At 35.2% G+C, this 26,531-nt stretch overlaps 2 protein-coding genes and 1 long non-coding RNA gene across 21 annotated transcripts; all 3 read left to right on the top strand.

Annotated features, from left to right (window-relative positions):
- The first annotated feature begins 3,269 nt into the window (after window positions 1-3,269).
- LOC18104988 (F-box/FBD/LRR-repeat protein At1g13570) lies at window positions 3,270-5,627 on the top strand. 2 transcript variants are annotated; one of them, XM_024584588.2, is made up of 5 exons: window positions 3,307-3,434; window positions 3,608-3,663; window positions 3,764-4,609; window positions 4,844-4,999; window positions 5,141-5,627. In XM_024584588.2, exons 3-5 carry the CDS (start codon window positions 3,797-3,799, stop codon window positions 5,420-5,422), a joined length of 1,251 nt encoding a protein of 416 aa, XP_024440356.2. In that variant the 5' UTR covers window positions 3,307-3,434; window positions 3,608-3,663; window positions 3,764-3,796; the 3' UTR covers window positions 5,423-5,627. The 2 variants fall into 2 exon arrangements, with proteins under 2 accessions (XP_006375047.2, XP_024440356.2); XM_006374985.3 differs by lacking the exon at window positions 3,608-3,663 and having other exon boundaries at window positions 3,270-3,434.
- A 1,468-nt stretch (window positions 5,628-7,095) lies between these two features.
- LOC18104987 (30S ribosomal protein S9, chloroplastic) lies at window positions 7,096-8,866 on the top strand. Its single transcript, XM_006374984.3, has 2 exons — window positions 7,096-7,552; window positions 8,422-8,866. The coding sequence occupies exons 1-2, from the start codon at window positions 7,208-7,210 to the stop codon at window positions 8,707-8,709; spliced, it is 633 nt and encodes a 210-aa protein (XP_006375046.1). The 5' UTR covers window positions 7,096-7,207; the 3' UTR covers window positions 8,710-8,866.
- A 2,155-nt stretch (window positions 8,867-11,021) lies between these two features.
- On the top strand, window positions 11,022-25,550 carry LOC18104986 (uncharacterized). Of its 18 annotated transcripts, none has more exons than XR_008057198.1 (4): window positions 12,678-15,456; window positions 15,539-15,595; window positions 15,710-24,566; window positions 25,349-25,550. It is a non-coding gene; the product is annotated as an uncharacterized LOC18104986 (long non-coding RNA). The 18 variants fall into 18 exon arrangements; XR_008057202.1 differs by having other exon boundaries at window positions 12,678-16,683; window positions 17,570-17,634; window positions 18,060-24,566; XR_008057201.1 differs by having other exon boundaries at window positions 12,678-16,683; window positions 17,570-17,634; window positions 17,728-24,566.
- The last annotated feature ends 981 nt before the right edge of the window (window positions 25,551-26,531 follow it).

Genomic DNA, 26,531 nt, shown 5'->3' with positions numbered 1-26,531 from the left:
AAAAAATTTTGTTAACAATGTTATGATAAGGTTTCGATAAAAAAAACCTAAATGGGTGTTTAATATTATAATAGTTTTTATTATTGTCGTTTAAAAATATATAAATTATAGTTTTTTTAATGAAATGATTTTTAAAAGAGTGCTTGTAAAAAAATATGATGAGCGATAATTAACCAAATCCTTCTAAATTTATTGTTTGAGTAAAGTGCAGACTGCGTACTGCACCGAATCGCACAACAGAAATTAACAGGGTCTAAGAATGCACGTGGAGGTTGAGTTCGCCTTGGTGGATGTAATGGTTGTTCGCATGGTTGGGTGTCTCGCAAGCTTGCGATGGTGGTGGCAGCCATAGTTGCCTCTGTTACTACTGACGACCATCGAAGCAGATAGGTGGAGACGGTATTAATTTGTGGGTTATAGGTGCAAAGTTGGATTATCTAAATATCTTGAATTCAAGAGTGAGAGTGAACGATGGTTCGTAGTTGACTCAAGAACCCGCAGATTATGTGGCTTACTGGCTTAAGAATGAAGAACAAAATGAGGACATGTGGCTAAGTTGGAATTGTTGCTTAAGAATGAAGAACATGCTTGGAGAGAAGGCGAGGATTAATTGTATGTGAACTGGGATTGTTGGGAGAGTAGAAATTAAGACGTCTCTGTTTGGTTTTCAGTTTATCTTGTTTTTTTTGCAGGACACCTGTCACAATATTAGGCGACGTTTGTTTTATGGAAAATACTATTCAAACTTTCTTATAAGTTGATCATATGTTTTTCGGTCAAAGAAAATACTTATCTCAATTCCAGAAAACACTTTCTGATGTTTAACAAAAAAAAAAAAAAATGAAATAACTAAATTATTTTTAAAATAAAAAATTGTTAAACCGGAGTTTATGAACTTTTCATATTTTTTTTTTTTTAGTAATAATTGAGTTGACTAAGAGATAACTTGTTATTTTGATAAATATTAAATATAATTTAAAAATAAAAGGTGGTTTAACGTGTATATTTGACTCATCAGTGTGCTAAACTGCTGTTGTATTTAGACAGCACATGCGTGAAACCACATACAATGTTTGAAAATGACATTTTTTAATGTGGTTAGAATCATGCATCTTTGCAACCTCTTTCTTTCTAGATGACGAGCATGGTGTCCTAGTTTTTAATTTAGCGTTGATGATCTTTTCTCTTTTTTTCTTATTTTCTCTCCCCTCCCCCCCCCCTCTTTTTTCTTTTCTCCTACTTTCGCACTTTCAATTTCATCTTCCTTAACTTTTTTATTTTTCATACTTGGTTCTCATTCTTTTGATAAATTTAAACATAAAAAAATCAAATCATTAATGAGTGATTTTTCAGCTTATTTTTTATAACATAACCAAATATTGAAATATATTTTCTAACTTATTTTCATGACATTGTCAAGCATAAGAAAATAATCTGTTTTCTAGAGAATCACTTAAAAAAACTATTTTTTGACGAACAAGCGAGGCCCTAATGGATGCATATAGTTGCGTGATTGTACAATGATTGTCATTCCTGGTTGTGGGTATGAGTTAGGAAAAAGGCTCGAATCACTATGTCGCAAGGTCAATTCATGGGTTACCAAATCAACCTATATCGATGATATATTTATTATTTTATTTTTAAAAAAAATTATTAATATTAACTTGTTCATGTCTGAATTGGTGTTTAACTGGATTAATCAGATCACAAACCCACATACTAGATTAACCAAGTTTAATTAGAGTAATATCTTTTGAATTCAAATTGAAAACATATTCTTATCATGTTGAAGATCATAAATATCTCATATCAACTGATGTCTATTGGATGAACAACTTTATTGGCAAGAAAAGTAGAATAAAAATTGGTTAAAGACTGATTTCCCAACGACCATAGATTCAAAATTGTTTTAAACTTATTAGCCGAAACGAAATCAAAACAGGCAAACAATGCATTAAACAACCAACTCAAAGTTCTCTTGTTTTCTTTGTAATGTTTAGACATGGAAGCTTATACGTGGCTCACATTCACACCCCCACCTTTCGCCTAAAAGTCTGGGGTTTGAATGTGTCTTTTCGAACACCAGAGAGTCATGACATACAAGTAGCCCTTCGTGCTCGGCAAGTCTCTTAGAGTCAGGACCGTGATCCGTGAAGATTGGTCTGGATGGGTTTATTCTAGTTATTTGCTCGAGCCCAATGAGCTGGCTGGGCATCTTCAGTAAGAAATGGGCTTCCATTGTATTAAACGGCATACAATATTAAAAGCCCAAAATTAATGAACCGAGCAGACTTTTGTAGTGAGCACAAAACGAAAAATGATGTTGTTGCTTTATCTACCCTGGGTATTTATCCATCGACAAGTTCGGTTTAGGACACCTGGCTTTCACCCAGCCCGACCCGTTTTCATATCCCGACATTGGAATGCTTCTTGTTCGGGAGTTTGCTATTAGCACACCATTTGTGTTTATGGGCACAACCTTTTCTATTTTTCTTCTTTGTACAATTATTACGCGTGAGTTGACTGGGTCAACATGTACGTTTAGGGAGTTATTATTATTATTATTATTTAAATATAAAGTATTTGAGCTAACTTCCCGTAAGTTTTTACCGTTCAAAATCGTTTTTATACATGCTCAAAGGGTTATTTGGAAATATTAAAATAATATTTTTTATTTTTAAAAAATTATTTTTGATATTAATATATTAAAATGATATGAAAATATAAAAAAATTAACTCAAAGTAAATAAAAAATTAAATTTTTTTCAAAAATACTTTTAAAATATAAAAACAAAAACAAACAAGATCTAAGTCTTATATCTCATGACCTCAAAAGATTTAATGCTAGTGAGATTCAAACTTAAGATCAGGAAAAAACCCTATTTAAATACTGTTAGACCAACTCTTTAAGGTTTGAATGAATTAACTCAAATCTATTTCAAAACAATATTATTTTATTTTAGATAAAAAAAATTTAATTAGAGTGAAACTCAGTAAACTAATCACTTCACTAAATTAATCAAGTTATGTATTGGCCTGTTTAATCATCAATATTTAAATAAATTAAAAACTAACCCACCCGAAAAACTTATAAAATAGCTCTGAATTTGATAACTATTAAAAACAATAGGTAGGGTAAGAGAAATATTACGGGGCATGTAAATAGTATCTCTAGTGTTTTTTTCCTTTAGAATATATCTAGCTAGTAGTTAATATTATTAGTTACTTCTTAGGTAGGAGATAGAAATTTCGAACGGAATGTCTATATCGCCAATAGCCTCTGCCTTTTCACTTTTTTCCAAGTTTAACTTTGTCTAGTGACAAGTGACAACCAAGTATGAGGATTTTCCACGTTAGAGGACTCCACGAAGAGCTCGGTGCTGTTGCGCCTTTGCTCTCTCTGTCCAGTTCCACTGAAATTGCTGCTGTTCCAGGTAAGTCATCAAAATAACTCCATTCAGTTACTGTGCAACATAAACCAGTTCCATTTCATACCGTAAAACACACAAATTCTACTCTTTATTGCATTTTCAATCATTCTGCCTTCAAGATTTTAAACCCTAAAATACCCAGTTTAGCTCTCGTCTTGCTTTCGTTGGTGAATCAGATTTTGTTGAGTTTGGAATTGTCCTTGAGAAAATCTAGCTTAACATTAGTATTGTTGTAAGTTGCTCCTGTTCTTGTGACTGTTGAACTCGTGTTAACGTTCACTGTGTCTCGATACCTGATTGCTGAATTTGTTTCTTTCTTGTTAATATATTAGAAGCAAAGAGAACCACCCAACTTCCCATGTGAAATGGACACAGAGCTGGACCGAATTAGCAGCTTGCCTGGGCATGTTTTAGACCAAATTTTATCAGTTTTGCCGATTAGAGATGCAGTGAGAACTAGTGCTTTATCAAGAAAGTGGAGGTACCAATGGTCTCAAATTCCTCATCTTGTGTTCGATACTCAATGCGCCTCGATAACCTCACAGGATCAAACTATAGCCAAGAATAACCTTGTCAATATTATCGATAATGTGCTTTTACTTCACAATGGTCCAATTTACAAGTTCAAACTATCTCACCGTGACCTCTTAGGTGTTAGTGATATTGATCGATGGATTCTTCATTTATCTAGAGGTTCTACCAAGGAATTTGTACTTGAGATATGGAAAGGGCAGCGTTATAAGTTGCCTTCTTGTTTGTTCTCGTTTGAGAACTTGACTCATCTGGAATTATTTAATTGTTTGCTGAAACCTCCTTCGGCTTTCAAAGGATTCCGGAATTTGAAGAGCCTTGACCTTCAGCATGTTACCCTGGCACAGGAGGTGTTTGAGAATCTAATTTCTAGCTGTGCTCTGCTTGAGAGGTTGACGTTGATGAACTTTGATGGTTTTACTCATCTTAAAATCAATGCTCCCAATCTTCAATTTTTTGACATTGGAGGTATTTTCGATGATGTTAGTTTCCATAATACTTCTCTGTTGACTCTGGTTTCCATTGGATTGTATGCGAATGTCAAAAATGACCGGCATGTGTCTCGTGGGAGTTCTAGTAAATTGCTCAGGTTTTTTGTTAATCTGCCCCATCTTCGAAGGCTTGAGATTCAGAGTTACTTTATTAAGGTAATTTCTCCACCAATCTTATTTTTAGTACATCAGTCTCCCTTGAAATTATAAAGAGCATCTAATGTAATTTAATTGTTTTTGAACTGCATCAATTTGTGCCTTTGTTTTCAATACTCGTAATATTAAGATTTGATAATTTAGTTTTTTTTTTTTAAGGGTCAGTGGAAAAACGCCACCTTATTATAAGATTTCCAGGTTATTCCATCATTTTGTCTCTCTTCTGTCCTCCAGTATTTGGCTATCAGCAAAGTTCCAAGCAGGTTGCCAAAACCATGCATGGATTTGAACTACATTTCTATACGCATAAATTTCAATGACTTTGAAGAGAATTCCGCTGCCTTGTGCATCTTGAAAAGCTGCCCCAATTTGCAAGAAATAGAGATGTTGGTAAGTGACCTCTTATGTGCTTATGTGAAATTTTATGTTGGTTGCATCGTGATTTTTTTTAAAAAAAATTGTCTGATCAGTTTATATCCGATGCCACTACGTGGGGAAACTACAAGTTTCTGATATCTAGCATCCATGCAGGGTCGCCCAGAGGAACAAGCTGATGTGGAACCACAAACTGGTTTCTGGGGAGATGACCAATGGAAGTGCCTATTTGGCCAACTGCGACTAGTGAAAATAGTTGGCATCTCTGGCATCAGATCTGAACTTGATTGCATTAAGTTTCTGCTTTCAAACTCTCCTGTGCTTGAGCAGATGACTGTTAAGCCTGCTTCCATCGAGGGGGGATGGGAGTTGGTAAAAGAATTGCTGCGCTTTCGGCGAGCCTCAATACAAGCAGAAGTCATTTATCTGGAGCCATAACTATGAATGTGGGAGTTGGGCAGGCACTGTTACTGAAAATACTTCCCATCTAAATGTAAATAGAAAATAAACCTTTTCTGTGTCTGCACCATCCATTTATGTTTTGATTAAAACACTGGCCTGTTACAATTAGCAAGTTGTTATTATCTATTAATCTGAAATCATGTGCTTGAGTGCATGACTTAGCTTCTGGTTTTTGCTGCCATTTTATGGTTGGTTGTGCGAGCTCTTTAACTGTCTTACAGTGTTTTCATGTTTAGCAGTCGGGGTGAAATTGTTTTGTGCTAACATTTTCTTTTCAGCTTAATGAGCTTCTCCTCTTGTGCATCAATGGTGGTATTGGATATCACGATGTCCAAAGAACATATCTTTTTACTTCTAAATTTAAGCTTACATGGTCTCTTTTGATAGAATTAGCCGTGTGTTGTCTCCTTTTTATGTTGGAAACTCATCCACCTTAATTCTTTTAGAGTGAAATTGAATTGCATGATTGGATTTGATTGAACATTCTTTCATTTGCTTTGGTAGATCTCCATCTGCTCTCCTAGCAAAGGCCATCCGTCTCAAATTTTTATTTATTTTTTTATATCGGTATATCAATTAAAATTATTTTAAATATATATATATATATATATATATATATATATATATATTTTAATTAAAATATACTCATAAACACTCACTTAAAGGAAGCCAAAGGATGGCTCTTAATAATTAAAAATTTAAACAAATTTGGAATGTCTCTTCTGAAAAACTTTTACTTGTGAAATCTAGCAGCAACTAAATTCAAATCTACTACATCCACACTTCGATTCGAAAGTATATTTGACAGAATAGTTGTGGTTATTTTCAAATAACTTTTTGTACCGAAATACATGTCAATGATGTTTTTTTATTTTTTAAAAATTATTTTTGATATCAGCACATCAAAACAATCCAAAACATATAAAACATATTAAATTTTAATAAAAAAAAATTTGAAATTTTTGGAACCAAACGATTTCTTCACCTTTGTATAATTATAATTTCATTTTTTTTATCGTGTAGTTTTTTTTTTTATTATTTTTTACAGAGAATCAATTTTATTTTATCTTTCACACAAATTATATCAAAATTTCTTAGATCAAGATATAATTTCTACTAGATACAAACTTCACCTTTGGGTAATTATAATTTTATTTTTTTTTATCATGTAGTTTATTTTTTTATAGAAAATTTTATTTTATCTTTCACACATATTATATCAAAAAAATTTAGATCAAGATATAATTTCAAATACTTTAGATCACTTAGAATATTTTTTTTACCTATTGCCTTTTCTCCTATCTCTTTTTAGAAAACACACATATTTAAATCAATTATAAAAATAAAAAATCATATAAAAAATTAATCAATTAAATTCAACATGAGAATGTGATTAAAAAAAGTATTTGATTAAATAAATATATCATATTTAATTATTTTTGTTTTATTAATCATAGAAATTGTTTAATTGGATAATGACACCTAATAATAAAAACTCAAATTGAATATAGTTTTATTGACTGTGAAAAAATAAATAAATTAGATAATCAAAAGTCAAAACATCATTATTGTTATTTGTTTTTTGGAAAAAAACATTATTGTTGTTATTGAAAAGAAGTAAAAAGGGTTAAGAAAAAAATAATGGGTATTATCGTCAATTCAAGAAACATTATCCCCTTCGCTCAACGTCCGTCTTCACCCTCTCAAGAAGCCATCGCTAAAACCTTTCCCTTTGGCTAATGGAAGTTTGAAACCGGGAAAATGGCAATCTCAATCGCCTCTCTCACAACATCACTCTCTTCACTCTCATTTTCCTCTCAAATCTCCCAGAAACCAAACACCCTCTCATTTTCCCGGTCCAATTCTCTTTCTTTCCCGCTCTCCCACCCCTCCAAACAACCCCTTACTCTCCGTGTTTCCGCCACCGTTGCCTCGCCTGAAACCACCACCACCACCACGGACCTCAAGAAATTAGTGAAATCGAGACTTCCTGGTGGTTTCGCCGCTCAAACTATTCACGGCACTGGCCGCCGTAAATGCGCTATTGCGCGTGTTGTTCTTCAGGAAGGCACTGGCAAGGTTATCATCAATTACCGCGATGCCAAGGTCAATGACAATGCCAATTCTCCATCTCTTTTACATTTTCTCTCAATTTTCTTGCTATATGATTGTTTTAAAAAATGGGTTTTAATCATTTAATGATTTTATCCCAATTTTATCATCGTATAAGTTAATAAACTTTCTGGGAACTATGGCTTTTTGGTTGCTGGATTGTTCTTTATATTCTCATTTTATTGTATGCTTCTCTAGTGATTGCAGCCGCACTGAAACGGGTTTTCAGGATTTTATCAGTAAATATCCATTTTTGTACATGGTACAGCAAGCTGTTTTATGAGCAATGAGTGTGTTTGATTCTTGTCAATTCTCCAATACACAAACATTTGAGAGAAATAAAAACTGAATTAAGATTATGATTGTTATAGTTATTGCTCATTGCAACTGTACTGGTCCTTGTTCCAGTACAGTTTTCATCTTTCTTGAGATACATTGCCGATGATCTAGTTCCAGTCCCCATGAAGCAGGTTTAGGGAAGTTGCAATACTTTTTTTGGATGGACAAAGTGTTGTCAGTAGTAAAAACCTGCACCTCTCTGACTGCAAATCCAAGGACTTGTGAGTTAAATCAAAGCAGTAGATTTTTTGAATGAGTACATACCTTTCAATGAGCAGAAGTTCATTTTTCATGCGTTCATCCTAATTCTAAGTGATACAATAGATACCAAAGTTCCATGTCCACAAATGAGGATGGCAATTTATATCTGCATTGCAGCCCTGTTGCACAGCATGTACTTGTTATACCATAATCTGGCCTTTGAGTTCTGATTATTGCTGTGATCATGCTACTCTTTTGCATTCGTTTTTTTTTTCCCTGCATGTTATGCATCCTTTGTGATGGGGCTTTCTATCACTGTATAGGAATATCTTCAAGGCAATCCATTGTGGCTTCAATATGTGAAAGTCCCACTGGTAACTTTGGGGTATGAGAGCAGCTATGACGTGTTTGTCAAAGCTCATGGAGGTGGCCTCGCTGGTCAGGCTCAAGCAATCTCCCTTGGTGTTGCCCGCGCATTGCTAAAGGTGAGTCAGGACCACAGAATCCCTTTGAAGAGGGAAGGCCTTCTAACCAGAGACTCGAGAATAGTTGAGAGGAAGAAGGTTGGTCTCAAGAAAGCTCGCAAGGCCCCACAATTTTCCAAACGTTAAGGTTGGAAATTATTCCTCAAGTCTCCGCTTATCTGGCTTTGTTTGTACATGTTCTTGTAGCTTGGTCTGTTAAAAAAATTCCATGTATTTCAGCATCAGATACAATATGATTTTTGGGTGAGCAGAAGGAATTTATTTTCAGTGATTTTGTTTTTCATTTGGAGGTCTGTTGAACCTTGAATTGTTCATCTTAGGTTAGAAATGCCTGTAGAACTGAGGGGTGTGGATTTTTACCTCCCAGACCCATCCACAGGAGTGGGGGAAGCGGATTTTTTTCATCTTGTTTTTGGTTAGAGATGCTCGTGCTTTTTCATTGAAGGCTGAGTTTGATACGGAAAAAGAATTTGCCAGAATAGTTGTGAATTATACCAGCAGTTGCTTCGTTGAGGAAATCAACTTGCATTACCATGAATTAGTACCAAGGGGATACTGCATCTGCAGTGGAGAAATATAACTGCTGCAGGCACAATGACAGGAGAGAAAATGGGCAAATGAAAATAAACACGATGCTTACATGCATCAAAAGTTTATAGAGGAAAAGCACACCTGAAAAAGGTTGATCACCCAGACGGGAAAAGAGAGGTCACTTTGTGCTCCTGTCCGATGGCAGATGCAAACACCATTTGTATCACAGAGTTTGAGTTTGTTAGCTTGTTCTTAAACATCTCTTATGACTTGTCACTGTAACTTAGCTTCAAGATACATCTCTTTATCACCTTTGATTAGATGAGTGGCTAAGGTTAGACTGATATCATATCAACAGGTAAGATGTTTTAATAAATTATTGAAACAGCAAGGAGCCATGAAGATATGGAAGTTCACTGCTACAGTCTACTGTAAAACAGGGTGAGCGATAGAGTTTAGGCATATTGTTGACTTTGATAATGGGGCTTGCTTGTTAGCCCCTCCCGGGAATAGAATAGGCGAGGATCTCGGGTATTGGTAAATCCAGGCCCATAATGCTCACTTCCTTGCGGTATCCTTATATGATTCTATTGGTTCGGCTTATTAGTTTTAAAATAATATTCTAAAATCAGAATAAAACCAAACATAATTTTTTTTTTTAAATCTAAACCAGAATTATCTAAAAAAATCTAAACCATTTTTTACCATGTGAGGAAACATGGTAAAAAATTCTACATGCTAAAAGTTTTCTGATGTACTTATGTTTTTAATCTGACTTTATTTTAAAGATTTTTTAGTTTTTTTTAATATTTTTATAAAAGTTTTATTATTTATATTTTTCAATTTTATAAAGCCACTATAACCTATATTATTAAATTTGTCTTTTCTTTTAAAACATATCTGCAACGCGTCTGAATATTTTAATGAATAAATAATACAAACCCACAGAATAGTGCGTACACCACCTAGTATTTGTTTTTATTGTGTGCAGAGACACTTTCATCACTAATCAGAAAGGGAGAGGGGTGGTCCCCGCAGGGCAGAACAATCTCAGAAAGTGTCTCCGACGACTTGAAAAGGCAAGTCGGGTTTCACACCAGCCTTATAATATCTATTTAATCTATACAAAATTCAAGTTACCGATACAACCACAAGATCTCAAAATAATGTTTTTCTAATTACTTTTTAATCTTAAACCGACCCTCCATAATAAAAAAGTCCCTACATTTTTTAATCTTAAGATCAGGAACGCGTAAAACGCTGAGACGTGTGGAACTTGATTTCCGTAATGTTTGAAAATGTTATTAAAATAATATTTTTTAAAAATTTATTTATTTTTAAATTTTATTTTTTATGTTTTTAAATTGTTTTAATATATCAATATCAAAAATAATTTTTAAAAATAAAATAATATTATTTTAATATATTTATAAATAAAAAACATTTTAAATAAAGTTGTCAGTGGACCGCGTAAATATAAAGCAAGCTGACGGTCCACCTAACCGTCTCTTAATAGAAGAATAAATCTTGGCCGTATATCTTGTAATTAAGAAATTAATCCCAGCCATTAACTCCAGCTTTTCTATCTATAAATAGAGGCACTCATTTTAAATTATTTTAATATATTAATATAAAAAATAATTTTTAAAAAATAAAACAATATTATTTTAATATATTTATAAATAAAAAATATTCTAAATAATAATCATTACTATATTTACGAACTTTCTTAAAAGTTGTCAGGGGACCGCGTCAATATAAAGCAAGCTGGCGGTCCACCTAACCGTCTCTTAATATAAGAATAAATCTTGGCCGTATATCTTGTAATTAAGAAATTAATCCCAGCCATTAACTCCAGCTCTTCGATATATAAATAGAGGCACCCATTCATACAATTCTTTACCTGCCAGCCATCCTGCGAGGCATTGATCTAGTTTCTCTCTTGGTATTTCCTTCGGCTTCAAGTTCTTGGTATCTTTCTTCTTCTTTTACTTCTTTCGATCTTTTTGCTAATTAGGGTATCATCAATCCGTGGGTGCTATGGTTTCAGCGACTTGTGGATGCAGGGTTTCAGCGACGAGGGGAAACTAGGTTTTGTCATACGATCCGTAAATTATGATTTTGTTCTCCTGCTCTACGCAAGTAGGGTTTCTCGATTTGCGAAATCTTGTCCTGATATTGAATAGTTTTAGATCGTGTTGCATATGTTTGGAGTTTGGATCATCTTCTGTGCCTCTCGTGTTTGATTTGCCTTTAAATCTTTACTATGAATTTGGCTTAATTACTCAAATTCACATGATAGACAGTTGATTTTGTCACTTCCAGGATTGAAATCGTTTGGATATGTGTTCTAATCTTGACGTGTAGAAGATCCTGCCTTGAATTTTGCCTTTCCTTGCGTTGGATTTCATCCTCTCAGCAATTTATTATAGTTCTGCTTTTGGTTTTTGGTGCGGCTCTATTTGGAAGCTTTAAGCTAATGTTTGAGGAAACATGGATTCAAAGAATTATTTTCTACATCATATTTTTTTGGGAACACGTGACAGTGCTGGAGGGCGAGTTACGTGAGAAAATATTGTCTGGGTGGTTTGGTTCCGTTACTTCCTCTTCAGTTTGCGCGATTCTGAATTAATTTATCAAGTCTTTTTTGAAAATGGTGTCACACACTCCTCATTTGTGCGATCATGATGCTTATAGCAGGGCATGGTGACCCCTGACTTTATAATTAATCTTTTTGGAACCTGTGACAGTGCTGGAGGGCGAGTTATGTTGAGAACATTTTGTCTGGCTGGTTTGGTTCCTTTACTTCCTCTTCAGTTTGCGCGATTCTGAATTAATTTAACAAGTCTTTTTTGCAAAATGGACACACACACTCCTCATTTGTGCGGTCATGATGCTTATAGCAGGGCATGGTGACCCCTAACTTTATAATTAATCTTTTTGGAACCTGTGACAGTGCTGGAGGGCGAGTTATGTGAGAAAACTTTGTCTGGCTGGTTTGGTTCCTTTATTTTGCGCGATTCTGAATTAATTTATCAAGTCTTTTTTGCAAAATGGTGTCACACACTCCTCATTTGTGCGATCATGATGCTTATAGCAGGGCATGGTGACCCCTGACTTTATAATTAATCTTTTTGGAACCTGTGACAGTGCTGGAGGGCGAGTTATGTTGAGAACATTTTGTCTGGCTGGTTTGGTTCCTTTACTTCCTCTTCAGTTTGCGCGATTCTGAATTAATTTATCAAGTCTTTTTTGCAAATTGGTGTCACCCACTCCTCATTTGTGCGATCTTGATGCTTATAGCAGGGCATGGTGACCCCTGACTTTATAATTAATCTTTTTGGAACCTGTGACAGTGCTGGAGGGCGAGTTATGTTGAGAACATTTTGTCTGGCTGGTTTGGTTCCTTTACTTCCTCTTCAGTTTGCGCGATTCTGAATTAATTTATCAAGTCTTTTTTGCAAAATGGTGTCACCCACTCCTCATTTGTGCGATCATGATGCTTATAGCAGGGCATGGTGACCCCTAACTTTATAATTAATCTTTTTGGAACCTGTGACAGTGCTGGAGGGCGAGTTATGTGAGAAAACTTTGTCTGGCTGGTTTGGTTCCTTTATTTCCTCCAGTTTGCGCGATTCTGAATTAATTTAACTAGTCTTTTTTGCAAATTGGTATCATACTCTTCTCATTTGTGCGATCATGATGCTTATATCTGGCATGGTGTCACTTAACTTTATAATATTTTTTGGGAACCTGTGACAGTTCTGGAAGGCGAGTGATGTGAGAAAATGTAGTCTGGCTGGTTTGCTTCCTTTACTTCCTCTTCAGTTTGCACGATTCTGAATTAATTTAACTAGTCTTTTTTGCAAATGGCTTCCTCCTCATTTGTGCGGTCATGATGCTTATAGCAGGGCATGGTGTCCCCTAACTTAATTCTGGCTTGCAGTCAACAATTTTCATTCGTTTGCTCCACTTATTTTAGATGCTGTTTGTTTGTGGCTCCCAGGACCCCTTTAGTTTTCGAATGAAAAATGAAGTCTGCTTTTTCAGTGCTTCAAGGAATGTTTGGGCTGGCATATTTCGGAATCAACACTTGTGCGGTCATGATGCTTATATAGCAGGGCATGGTGTCCCCTTACTTTATTTTGGATTGCAGTCAACAATTCTCATTCCTAACCCACTTATCCTAGATGCTGTTTGTTTGTGGCTCCCAGGACCCCTTTAGTTTTCGAATGGAAAATGACGTCTGCTTTTTCAGTGCTGTAAGGAATGTTTGAGCTGGCATATTTCGTAATTACCTCGGCGTTGCTTGGGCTGCTTCTTTTCATTTTCACCCCGCCAAGATTTTTTATAGCTGATCACTTTTCAACACTTATGGACCAAGCATCTTTAACTTCGATTTCTCATTTTGATCAATAATTTTATGTTGGCCTTTTGTTTTGCATGTTTTCTTGGCCTTTTGTCAGTGGTTTTATCTCTATTTCCAACTTCAGCAACAGGACTGTTTTCTTTGCTCTTTTATCTCCATATCCTTTTCAACTGCTGACAGCTCTCTCTCAACAATCCTTTTATTTGTTTTATTTTGTGCAGATATTTTCTAGATGATTATGTTTTCCACAAGATCACCAAGTATTTCCTTACTTTGCTTTTCTGATTCAGCTTCCGATCGCAGATCAAAACAAATGTTTCATTCTAGTCAACAAGTTTAATTTACCAAAACATAACTAGGGTCTAACCATCTCCCACTTGTTTTTCTAGGATCCTTGCAATTTATCAAGGAACATATATGGGCTGCAATTTTTTGGGAGTATTTATTCCATTAACTACCCTTGTCCTTCCTCAGCTTGTATTATTCTGTCTTGCATTAAATTTTGATTGTTTAGCCTAAGATTCCAATTATGTGTTTTCCAGGAGCATGGAGTTGAACGATGGGGTTTTTTTTTTATTACATGATGCTTTGGAACCTGCTGTCCTCTTTCTAATTTTGTATTTGTAACTTACTCAGTTTCTATATTTGTACATTACCCAGTTCTACTACTTTAATAGAGGTTGGGTGAGAATTGTAATCGTGTGTTCTTTTAGGGATCTATCAAGCATTATAGGGAATGCCCTCAAAGTAAACGAGGAATTATAACTTGGCGCAGTCGTTTCAAGCCAAGCCTCCATTTTGAGCTGCCTTACCCTTTTCCTAGCGGGCTGCTTAAAGGAGGTGGTTTCTTGTTACTGGTTCTACCAGCTTCAAAGCTTTACCACTAGGATCCATTTTTTATATTCTCTCGTTTTTTTAAAATATTTCTATGTTAATTTTATTTCATTTTGTGCAGATGTTTCTAGATGATGATGTTTTCAAGAACAATGCACCCAGTGTCTTCTAATTGTTTTTTTACATTTTAATCTACAATTTGTTCTTGGTTTTACAAAACAGTAACTTTTATCTCCTCGTTTGTGTTATTTTCCAGGACCATTCATGCTTGTTAAGGAAACCATGATCTAGAGTTAAGCCCTGGGAGTGTTCATTATGTTAACTTCTCCTTTTCTTTACCTGGTTATTATATTTTAGTCTCAAGTTTTGAGTTTGTGTTATTCCAGGAGCATGGACTTTGAGCATTTGAGTCTTTTACTTGTGCTAACAAAATTGCAGTGACCTAAGTTTTTGCTTCGATCATTTATGTTAGTGTTTGACCTTTAGTTGGACACTTTTCTAGGATCCTTTTAAATTTATCAAGGACCATGTTTGAACTACATTCAACCCAGGAAGCATTACCTACTTCTTTTCCTTTCTTTGCTTGTATTTTCCTTTTATCTTGCATCAAGATTTTGAGTGTCTGGTTTAAGATTCTAATTTATGTCTTTCCAAGAGCATGATGTTCGAGCAATGAGTGTCTGGTTCAAGATTAATTAAAAAAAAATTAACCCTGGCCAGTCTTCATTCTATAAATAGAGATCATCATCCTCACAATCCATTACATGCAACTGCAAAATTATGGAACTATGTCTTTCTTTACCCTTTTGGTTTCAGATTCTTGGCAGCCATCTTCTCTCTTTTCATCGTTTCTTTCTTTTGGTCTTTGTAGCTTTCTGCAATCTTCTGCAAACTGTGAAGACCATGGTTTCAGTGATGAAGGAAATTTAGGGTTTCTTGAACTATGAAGTTTTTTTTAGTGATGATGAATATTTTTGGTTCATTTTGCTTATGAATGGAGTTTGGATCATCGTGAGGCTGTTTTGTTTAATTTGCTTTTGATTCTACTACTTCCAGGATTGAAATTAATTGGATATATATATTCTATTGGAATCTTGGCGTGGAGAAGTTTCTGCCATGTGTTTTTGTGATAGAGAATGGTATAACAGTTTTGACAAGTTTTGTGTCCTTGATCTTCCTTACCCGGTTTTTCATATGCTTTCATCAATTTTTTTGTCCTAGTTTCGCTCAGTGGCATTGGATGTTTCAAGAGAATCCCTGACTAACAGGGAATTAATGGTAGGAGGCTAATCAAGCTGTCAATTTGAGAAAACATACGAGTCAGATTTATTTTGGAAAGATTATTCTGCTATTCTCATACAAGTCAGATTCTTTTTGGACCCTACTTGACAGTGATTGGAGTGCTTGCCATGGGAGAAATTCTAGCCTAGCTGGTTTGATTTCCTTTCTTTCTCTTCAGATTGCACTGTTCTGAATTAAATAAAGCTATTCTTGGCTGAATGCTGTTATACTCTGTGCATTTGTACTGATCATGTTGCTTTCAGGAGGGCACGGTGTCTCTTAACTTTATTTTGGTATTGCAGTCAACATTCTTATTTTTCACCATTTGTTTTAGATTCTGTTTGTTTGAGGTTTCCTAGGACCCCATTTGTTTTGTAATGGAAAACAAAGTGTGGCTTGCTGTAATGAATGTTTGGCTGGCAAAGTTCTGGAACTAACTTGACATTGATTGAACCAATAACTTTTCAACAGTAATAGATCAGGTGTCTTCAACTTTCTTCTCTCATTTCAATCAATACTTTTGTCTTGGCTTTTTTCTTTGCATGTTTTTCCTGGATCCATTCAGTCATGGACTTCGTGCAATGAGAGTTATGCTATGAAGCTTTTGAAACTTGCATTGGAGACTAAGTTCCTCTGAGTCCTGTATAATCTACACTGGTTAAATAGGTAGCATTTGGGTATTATTGTGTGTCCTTCCAAGAGCTTGAGATTTTTGCAGTGGTTTTTTTGTTACCTCCGAGCTGCTTCAAATTTTACTTGCAATGGGGCTGTTTTCTTTGCTCATTTCTCTCCACATCACTTTCAACTTCTGACAACTGTGTCAACAGTAGTTATGCTTGCTTATTTTTGTTTTATTTTTTGCAGATTTTTCTAGATAATATTTTCAATAAGATAGCACCAAGTGTTTCCTAACTTTTCCCTTTCATTTATTTCAAAATTAGTGTTTCTTAACTTTGTTTTTTTCATTCTAGTCAACAAGTTTTAATTTATACTAAAATATAACTTGTGTCCGATGTTTGCTTGCATGTTTTTCCAGGATCCCTCCAAGTTATCAAGGAACATATATGGATTATGATTGCTTGGAGGTGTTTATTTCAGAGTACTCTTTCCTCTGCCTTGCATTAAATTTGAGTGTTCAGACGAACATTCTGATTGATTTTTTTTTCTAGAAGCTTATAGTTGGACAATGGTGATTCTTTGCAACTTGCACTTCTATTTTAAATCTGTATTTGTGTATACAATTTCTTCTTTAATTCTTTTAGGATAGTAGCAAGCATTCTAGGGAATGGGCAACTCGGTGCTGTCTGCTCAAGGCAATGGTTTTTGTTACTGGGTCTAAGCTTTATCAGTAGGAGCCATCTTGCTTTACCTTGTTTTTCTTATAAATTCTTTTTTTGCCTTGCTTTGGAATCTCTCTCTCAACATTTTCTTATGTTCATTACTTTAATTCCATTTTGGGCAGACATCTAGATGGAGTTTTCTGAGAAAAATGCATCTAGTGTCTTGTAATATTATTTTACATTTCAATCCACCGTTTTTCTTGACTCTACAAAATATTACTGTTGTTTATTTTTCCAGTATCCTTCTTGTTGTCAAGGAATGCATATGAACTCGAGTTTAAGTCAGGGAGTGGTGTACGTGCTTTATTGTACTGTAGTAAGTTTTTGTTTGTGTTATTCCAGTGAACAATTGAGTCTTTTGCTTGATGCTCATGAACTTGCAGTGAACTAAGTTTCTGCTTTGCTGTTTTAAATGCTTCCATCTGTTTAATAGAGCTACAGTTCCAGATTACTTGTGTAACTAGAATTTTACCTTCAGTTGCATGTTTGTGTAGGATCCTTCCAAAATGTATCAAGAACCATATTTGGATGACAATTAGATCCGGATTCATTGCCTACATCTTTTCCTTTCTCTGCTTACATTTTTTTTCCTTTATGTATGATTTAAGATTCCAACTTCCTGTCTTTCCAGGTGCATGAAGTTGGAACTATGAACGTCTTTTATACGTGATGCTTCAAACTTTGGAGTGCTCATAAGTGATTCTTTCTCTCTGCCTTTGTATCTTTTAATAAAATTTGTACTTGTTTAAAAGGAGCTAGGCTTTGAGTTTTAATTTTGTGTTCTTTTAGGATGCCATCAAGCATTTAGGCAATGGTTTGAAAGTAAACAAGGAATTATAATTCCAGCTCCAAGCTAAGCTCCACCAAGAGGATCCATTTTTCTTTCCTATTGTTTTCATTATCAGTTTTCAACAGTGATGGATCAAGTGCCTTTTCCTTTGTTTTCTCATTTCAATCGTTAAATTTGTGTCTGCTTTTTGTTTGCATTTTCTTCAGGATTTGTTCAGTTTGAAAGGAACATATAACACTAGGATTACCCTTCAATTTAATGCTTTTTGTATTTTTCTGCGTGGCACTGGGACATACTAGAGTGTGCTTATTTGTAAGCTTTTGGTTTTCAGGTTCATGGAGGCATATATGGTGCTTTTGAAACTTCGACTGGAGACTAAATTCATCTTTAATTCCTTTTCCAAGTCTTATATAGTTTATATGGGTTAAATAACTAGCTTTTGATATTAATCATGTCTTCTTCCCCTAATCTATCATCAACTGTTTTGAGGAAACTTGGTGTAGTTTGCTTGTGCTTTTTGCAGTGGCTTCTTGTTACTTTCTACCAACTTCAAATCAACTTCACCAATAGTGCTGTTTTTTATCTCTCTTATTTCCCCATTAACTTCTGACCATTCTTCTGCCTGCTTAATTTTCTTTTATTTTGTGCAGATACATTCTGGCTGATAGTGTTTCCAACAAGATTACACAGTTTCTTAAGATGCCTTTCCATTTTAGATCAAAACAAGTTTTTGTTAAACGTTGCCTTTTCATTCTAGTCAACAAGTTCTTATATTTATTAAAATATAACTAGAGTCTGACCTTTACTTGCAAACTTTTTTCTAGGATCCCTCCAATTTATCAAGGATGTGGACTGCAGTTATCTGGGAGTGTTTATTTCATTACCTACCCTTTCCTTTATGTTCTGGTATTTTTGTCTTGCTAGTTGTGTCGTTTCTGGAGAATGAAGTTGATAATGAGTTTTTTTTCCTTACATGAAGCTTTGGAGCTTGCAGTCCCCTTTTAACTCGGTGTAGTGGTTTGTAGGCAAGGATGTTTTCAAGAACAATGTACAAGTTTTGTTTTCAGGGTCATCGACTCCGTGCGATGAGAGCGCTTAAATGGTGCTTTTGAAACTTCGACTGGAGACTAAATTCATCTTTAATTCCTTTTCCAAGTCTTATATAGTTTATATGGGTTAAATAACTAGCTTTTGATATTAATCATGTCTTCTTCCCCTAATCTATCATCAACTGTTTTGAGGAAACTTGGTGTAGTTTGCTTGTGCTTTTTGCAGTGGCTTCTTGTTACTTTCTACCAACTTCAAATCAACTTCACCAATAGTGCTGTTTTTTATCTCTCTTATTTCCCCATTAACTTCTGACCATTCTTCTGCCTGCTTAATTTTCTTTTATTTTGTGCAGATACATTCTGGCTGATAGTGTTTCCAACAAGATTACACAGTTTCTTAAGATGCCTTTCCATTTTAGATCAAAACAAGTTTTTGTTAAACGTTGCCTTTTCATTCTAGTCAACAAGTTCTTATATTTATTAAAATATAACTAGAGTCTGACCTTTACTTGCAAACTTTTTTCTAGGATCCCTCCAATTTATCAAGGATGTGGACTGCAGTTATCTGGGAGTGTTTATTTCATTACCTACCCTTTCCTTTATGTTCTGGTATTTTTGTCTTGCTAGTTGTGTCGTTTCTGGAGAATGAAGTTGATAATGAGTTTTTTTTCCTTACATGAAGCTTTGGAGCTTGCAGTCCCCTTTTAACTCGGTGTAGTGGTTTGTAGGCAAGGATGTTTTCAAGAACAATGTACAAGTTTTGTTTTCAGGGTCATCGACTCCGTGCGATGAGAGCGCTTAAATGGTGCTTTTGAAACTTCCACTGGAGATTAAATTCATCTTTAATTCCTTTTCCAAGTCTTATATAATTTATATGGGTTAAATAGCTAGCTTTTGATATTAATCGTGTCTTCTCCCCCTAATCTATCATCAACTGTTTTGAGGAAATTTGGTGTAGTTTGCTTGTGCCTTTTGCATTGGCTTGTTGTTACTTTCTTACCAACTTCAAATGAACTTCACCAATGGTGCTGTTTTTTATCTCTCTTATTTCCCCATTTCAACTTCTGACCATTCTTCTGCTTGCTTAATTTTCTTTTATTTTGTGCAGATACTTTCTGGCTGATAGTGTTTTCAACAAGATTACATAAAGAGTTTCTTAAGATGCCTTTCCATTTTAGATCAAAACGAGTTTTTGTTAAACTTTGCCTTTTCATTCTAGTAAGTTCTTATATTCACTAAAATATAACTAGTGTTTGACATTAAACTTTTTTCTAGGATCCTTCCAATTTAACGAGGATGTGGACTACAATTATCTGGGAGTGTTTATTTCATTACCTACCCTTTCCTTTCTTTGCTAGTATTTTTGTCTTTTACTAAGATGTGTCTTTTCTGGAGAATGACTAGTGTCTGACATTAAACTTTTTTCTAGGATCCTTCCAATTTAACGAGGATGTGGACTACAATTATCTGGGAGTGTTTATTTCATTACCTACCCTTTCCTTTCTTTGCTAGTATTTTTGTCTTTTACTAAGATGTGTCTTTTCTGGAGAATGAAGTTGATAATGAGTTTTTTGTATTTTTTTTTTCTTACATGAGGCTTTTGAGCTTGCAGTCCTCTTTTAACTCGGTGTAGTGGTTTGTAGGCAAGGATGTTTTCAAGAACAATGTACACGTATTTTGTGACTATTTTTACATTTTAATCCTTGATTCTGTGAAATTGTGACTGGTGTCTGTTCTGCTGCTTGCTTGTGTATTTTTTCAGGATCCTTAAGCTGTGTCAAGGGATATATGCTAATCAGGCTTAAGCTGGGGAGTGCTTGATAATATTTCCTACTCCTTTCTTTCACCTGCTTATGATATATAGTCTTAAGTTTCAGTTCCAATTTGTGTTAGGACTTCGAACATTGGAGTCTTCTGCACTTGAGCCTCTGAAATTTGCAGTGAGCTAAGTTTCTGCGTAGCTGTTTTAAACACATTCATTTGTGTAATGGAGCTACAGTCCCAAGTTTATTCATGCTGCTAGTGTCTGACCTTTAGTGGTACCTTCTCATCTAGGATCTCTCCAAATAAATGAAGGAACATATTTGGACTAGAATCAACCAAGGATTGTTTAATTCATTACCTGCTTTTGTTTTTTGCCTTTTCTTGTATTTTTTTATGTTGCATTGCATTTTGAGTGTTTGGTCTAAGAACCTTATTTTGTGTCATTCCAGGAACATGAAGTTCAAGCAACACTAGTCTTTTATATATGATGTTTCAGAATTTTGCGCTACTTAAGTCCCTCTTCAACTCCTTTTTGTCGTATTAAATTTCCACCTGTTTAATAGAGCTAGAGTCCTTGTTTTAATTGTGTGTTTTTGTTGGATCTCATCAACCCTTTAGGGCATGGACTAAAATTAAACAAGGAATTGTAACACGGTGCAGTCTGCTCAAGGCAGGTTCTACCAGCTCCAAGTCAAAGGTTTACCAATAGGGGACATTTTTCTGTACTATTGTTTTCTTGATACATTCTTCCTTGAGTATATCAAAATCTTTTATTCTTGTTAATTTTAATTCTATTTTGTGCAGTTGTTTTCCAATAGGGGACATTTTTCTGTACTCTTGTTTTCTTGATACATTCTTCCTTGAGTATATCGAAATCTTTTATTCTCGTTAATTTTAATTCTATTTTGTGCAGGTGTTTTCTAGATGATGTTGTATGCCAAGTGTCTTCTTACCTTGTTTCTACATTTTAAACCACCACTTTTCTTTTGATTCTAAAACAATAGAGCTAGTGTCTGTGTTTTAATTGTGTGTTTTAATGGGATCTCATCAAGCATTTTTAGGGCATGGATTGGAGGGTGTTTATATTCTTTGTGATCAGATGATTGATGCTTTTGAGAGCTTCTCTGCACTCTCTTCATGTTTGTTGTTCTTCTGTTATTTATTTATTATTTTTATTACTGCTGCTATTATTACTAGTAGTGGTGGTGGTGGTAATAGTAGTAAGTAGTATTTGACTTTATACAATCTCCTATTAAAATGAAATTAAGTTAAAGAGTGAACAGGGTGACTTTATATGCGATTTGCTATATCACTAATTGTGATGCCAGCATGTGTTTTTTTGCATTTAAGTTGTGTTTTTTAACTTATGATTTGGTTGTATGTTTTTTCAGTGAATGGGAGGTTATTAGTATGCTTGTCTTACTACAGCAGGTCTCCTTTGCCTTGTTCTTGAGGTTTTTCTTTGCTTCTTCCCCTGCTTCTTCCTCTATATCTTCTTGCTAAATATTTCTTGAGCATTCTTTCTTATTTTGCTTTCAGAAGCTTGTGAGTTGTTAAATTGTCTGTTCAAAATTGTTTTTGCATTTTAATCACCTTTTTTTTTACTTAACAAAACTAGAGTCTAAGCTCTGTTTGCATGTTTATAGGATCTCTTTGTTTTTCTTAATTAAATAAATTCCGGCCAAGATATACCAAGGAGTGTTCCTCTTGCTTTTGATTCTTGTTGTTTCTATTTGTACCATCGACAACATACCCATTTGTTTCAGCATCAAGGAGGATCTCTTTGACTATGTTTCTCAGGGTGTCTTCAAGAATTACAATGGTTTGTTTTCAAGTGTAATCAAATGATAACAGCTCTCCACAACTGGCAAAGCACCAGATGCGTTTTAATTTGCTTTAATTTGCTTTACATCTATGCTTACTAATTATCAAATAGAGGTAAAATCTGTAACTAGGTTTGCGCATTTTTTATGGAAATTTGTTTTCAATTATTTTGTCTTGACATGTTATTCTCTCATAAATATTTTCCCCTGTCAGCGGTTATTTATTCTACACATTACAGATGTTTTCAAAGATAATTATTTTCCCAACAACTTGTAAACATGTTGTTTCCTTAATTTTGGTTGTGCAATATAAATGAAAATAATCCGCTTCTACTTACATCGATTCTAAGCTTTTCTGTGTTTTTGGGTGGTCTTAAACTTACAAGGGAATTTGTTGCTTTTGGGTCTTAGTAATGTGTGACTTCTGATTGCTCTGCTTTTTCTTCTATATGCTCTTGGTTTAGGTTTTGTTCCTTCAAAATTGTCGGGCCATCTATTTTGCAGGCAGGGCAAAGCTCAAAATTGTTGGGCATTGAGTAATGTCTTTTGCTTTTGCTGATACATGAAGTACTTCTTTCCTTTCTCAGACTGGGGAGTGTGTGTAACTCGGTTCTATACGCGTCTAGTTTGCTTTGGGTTCATCCTCTTTAACTCTCTCTTTGTACATATGAAGTGATTGGCTGAATTTGTTTTTACCTTTCATCTTTTCAGGGTCCCAAGGCTCATTTATGAGGAGTGTTTCTTCAGGGTCTTGGTGATGTGACATCTGGTTAATCATATTTTTTCCTCAAAGCTCTTATTTCAGATTCTCTCTCGAAGTTGTCTGATCCTCTGCTTTTGCAATTTGATTAGAAAGTTACAAGTGAGCCAACTATTGTTTCACTAATGCTATGGATCTGCAAATTTTCCCATGTTGCTATCTGCTCTGCCTTCATTGTGCTGTTATAGGTTTTTCCAAATGGCTCCTCCTTTTCAAGTTCTGAGTAACAAGGTCAAGTTGGTTTTTGTTGGTGTGCTCTTGTTTAAGTTTATTTTTATAAAATCCTGAAACTTCAACAGGAATGAGAATGGTGAAGCGAGTCCTTGATGCTTGGGGTTGCTTTGGGATACTAGATGAGTTTCTGTTCTGGTTGTAATCTTTCCTGCGAAATTGTTCTTTTATAGGAGGGTAATTGATGGATCAGCTTCTTTTGGAGATACATGTAAAGATCAGATGGCAAGTGTTTCTAGAAGGTTCCTTTGCTTTTAATTGATTTCCTTTGCGTCAACTCTTGTTCTTTTCATCAATATTTCTTGGCTTTGAGTCTTTTCTGGGGCTGATGAACATGGATGAAGCTGCTAGCTACTGACATTTCAACAGCTGGAATGTCTTCTCCTTTCTCGTTAAAACACTTGTCTACCATGCGGTGCCTTGTACTGTGTTTTTTTTGGATCAGCGGATGCTGGTCAAGTCTTGGATATTCTCAATGTTTCGGGTTTGTGAATTTTAGAAATGGTAGTTTCATGTCCATTTGTCTTTGCTAAGTAATGGTGGTGTTCTGATGTTGGCTATACTTGACGCATGTGGTAGGCTTGACCTGCAGACCTGTGTCTCTGTTGCCTATGCTCATTGTGTTTTAGGAACCAGTGGATGGCTATTGACCCATTGAAAGTCTTGCTGGCTGCTCAGTTTATGGCTGAGTCTGGCTTAGTCTTCCTATTAAATGGCAGTGTCTACTTGGCTGTTGGAGTTGTTGATGGATGGCTGGTTATTGTTTGGTGAATTTGGTTTGCAGGGATTACCAGCTGTGCTTCACTTTGGTATTTTGGCTTTTTGTTTTTTGCCTGAGCTTCTGCTATTTGAAGTTGTGGTCGAATCATGTTGCCATATCAAATACTGAATTTACTTCATGGTTTGGGTTAAGATTGCCTTTGGTAATGTGTTGGATCTTGTAAAATATTCTTTCACTTCTGAATACCTGTGTACCAATCTGATGGTTTTCGAAGGTGTTTGATATCTCCCGCATTAAGTACGTGTGAAAAACAAAGCTATTGTTGTTGGAATTGTCAAGTTGCTTTGCATGGATCGAGGTTTCTGTTTGTCCTTGAATTTTGGTTCCGTGGTTTCAGATTGTGGTAGTGAACGTTGATCTGTCAAAGTGTTGTTCTAAGAGGAGCTACAGTTTTGCAAAGTATGCAGCAAATATGATTTTACAGCTCAAGGTTTTTGAATGCTCGATTCTATAATCTGTACTGGGGTTCGTTTGATATCCATTGCTTTTATGATGTGCTTAGGCCTGTCTTTTTGGAAGAGTTTGCTTCTGCATGCTTATTTCTCTGTTGAGTGCTTGTTGGTACCTGTGTGTGGTTGAATGCATGTAACTCCGCCTGTGCTGCATTTCATAGCACACAGCCGGTCTCAAGCCCGGGTTAAGGAGGAGAGATGCATGCCATGTAATGTATGGTGATGGAGTTATATTATTATTAACCCATGCTGCACACCCAAGTGCTTATCTTTACTTTTGCTTTGTGGATATATCGGATCAGGGCATGTCTGGTCTGCTGCTTATATGTCCCCATTGATTTGGGACACTAAATGTGGAATAACGAGATGTTAAAATTGATTTGGGTCACCGCATGAGTGGTCAAGTCACCAGTTTGTTGGGTGATTTTTTCTTGTAAATGGCCATGGCATCTTTAAATCTTTTGCTGGGGTTATAGATTGGCCTTTAAATATCTTGATTCAAATTTGTGGCATCAGGGTTCTTTAGATTTCCCTTGGTCTGGGGGGCTAACTTATGTGGTGTCCTCGCCTAGAAGGGGTATGCTTTGCTGGAAAGAGTTGTTCAGCTTTTTCTATACTCTGCGCATTCTTAACTCAGTTACAAAGAATGTGATACCCCTTTTTACCCTGCATGTAAATGTATTTGCTTATATATATTCTCTTTCTTTTCTGCCAAGGCTTATCCGTGGTTTTGCCTTGACAATATTTTTTTTGCTTCCAGTTGATTCAGCTCACTGGATGAGAACTCATGGGATGGTCAAGGCTCTTTCTGCCAACCAGTAAGTAATGGAAGACCGTGATGCTGGAACTTGAAGGCGATGGCGTGTTTTTTTTTTCCATGTATATATTAATACTCGATTTACTGTTGTATTTATCTGTGCACTGCACGCACGATTAAATCAATAGAAAGTAATTTTTTCTTATTCTTTTGGAAGATTCTTTGTTTTTATTTGAATATTTGATCTTATGTTTGTTCAATTCCTTGTCGTTTGCTTTAGCTTTAGCCCAGGCAAGGGGGGCTTACTTTTCCTGACACTGAGTCATCCTATTCAAATTTAGCTATGCTAATGGAACAGGAAAAGTTTTCAGATGATATGGACCCCAAGAGATGAGCGAGAACCTCCAATTGTTTATGGATCTAGCTCTGTCCCGCTTGGTGCGGTGGACGAAAGATTCTCCTTAAGAGTCGTTAAATTTGCTTGAAAAGGGTTTTGTGCTGCCATGATTCCCTCTCTAAATAAACACTATTTCGATTTTATGAGGGAAAAATCTATCTTTTTTAGTTGGTTTTCAGAATATATAAGAATATTCGTGTTCCAGTTTTAGTTCCCAATGGAATCAAACGCAGTCTGGAAGCGCAATAATATACTACTGGACAATACAAACTCTGCAGGTTTTGAACGAAAAGAAAGAGGAAGGGCCCTGATGGTTGAAAGCGGGTTTCAGCTCCTGTCAGAATTGAAATATTGCCTTTTTTAGGCTTCACAATATTAATTGTTCTTCAGGATAATAGACCTCTTCCTACTCTTTCTGGGCTATCCCCATTATGTGAAGAATTAGTATCTTTGTAGATCCATTTTCATGTATATTATCAGAAAAAGAAAAAAGGTTTTCCAAGTTACCCTCAAGCCTTTCCGGTCAAAATGCAGTCAACGCAGAAGTTCTCCTAATTGTAAAATCGTGATTGAGACGTGGAAGAAAGATGTTGTAGATTAACTACTAGTCTATTATTTGGTTATGACGGCAATTGTAAAACCACCGTAGAATAGTTAAATTCAACTTTATTAAACTTTAAAAGTTTTTTTAAGATTATTAATAATAATCTATGGAGGCAAACATGATGATTCGGTCCATTTCTTCTTTGTTATAATCAACAAAATTGCAAACTTATAATTATTTTGACC

Source organism: Populus trichocarpa, chromosome 14 (assembly GCF_000002775.5).
Source record: "Populus trichocarpa isolate Nisqually-1 chromosome 14, P.trichocarpa_v4.1, whole genome shotgun sequence".
Lineage (NCBI taxonomy): Eukaryota > Viridiplantae > Streptophyta > Magnoliopsida > Malpighiales > Salicaceae > Populus > Populus trichocarpa.
Note: the sequence above shows the minus strand (reverse complement) of the source record. Positions and strands in the feature narration are given on the sequence as shown.

Coding starts and splice junctions, on each gene's coding strand:
- LOC18104987 (XM_006374984.3), top strand. CDS start 7,208: ATGGCAATCTCAATCGCCTCTCTCACAACATCACTCTCTTCACTCTCA. Junction 7,553..8,421: donor TCAATTACCGCGATGCCAAG/GTCAATGACAAT, acceptor ATCACTGTATAG/GAATATCTTCAAGGCAATCC.
- LOC18104988 (XM_006374985.3), top strand. CDS start 3,797: ATGGACACAGAGCTGGACCGAATTAGCAGCTTGCCTGGGCATGTTTTA. Junction 4,610..4,843: donor TTCAGAGTTACTTTATTAAG/GTAATTTCTCCA, acceptor TCTGTCCTCCAG/TATTTGGCTATCAGCAAAGT. Junction 5,000..5,140: donor TGCAAGAAATAGAGATGTTG/GTAAGTGACCTC, acceptor GCATCCATGCAG/GGTCGCCCAGAGGAACAAGC.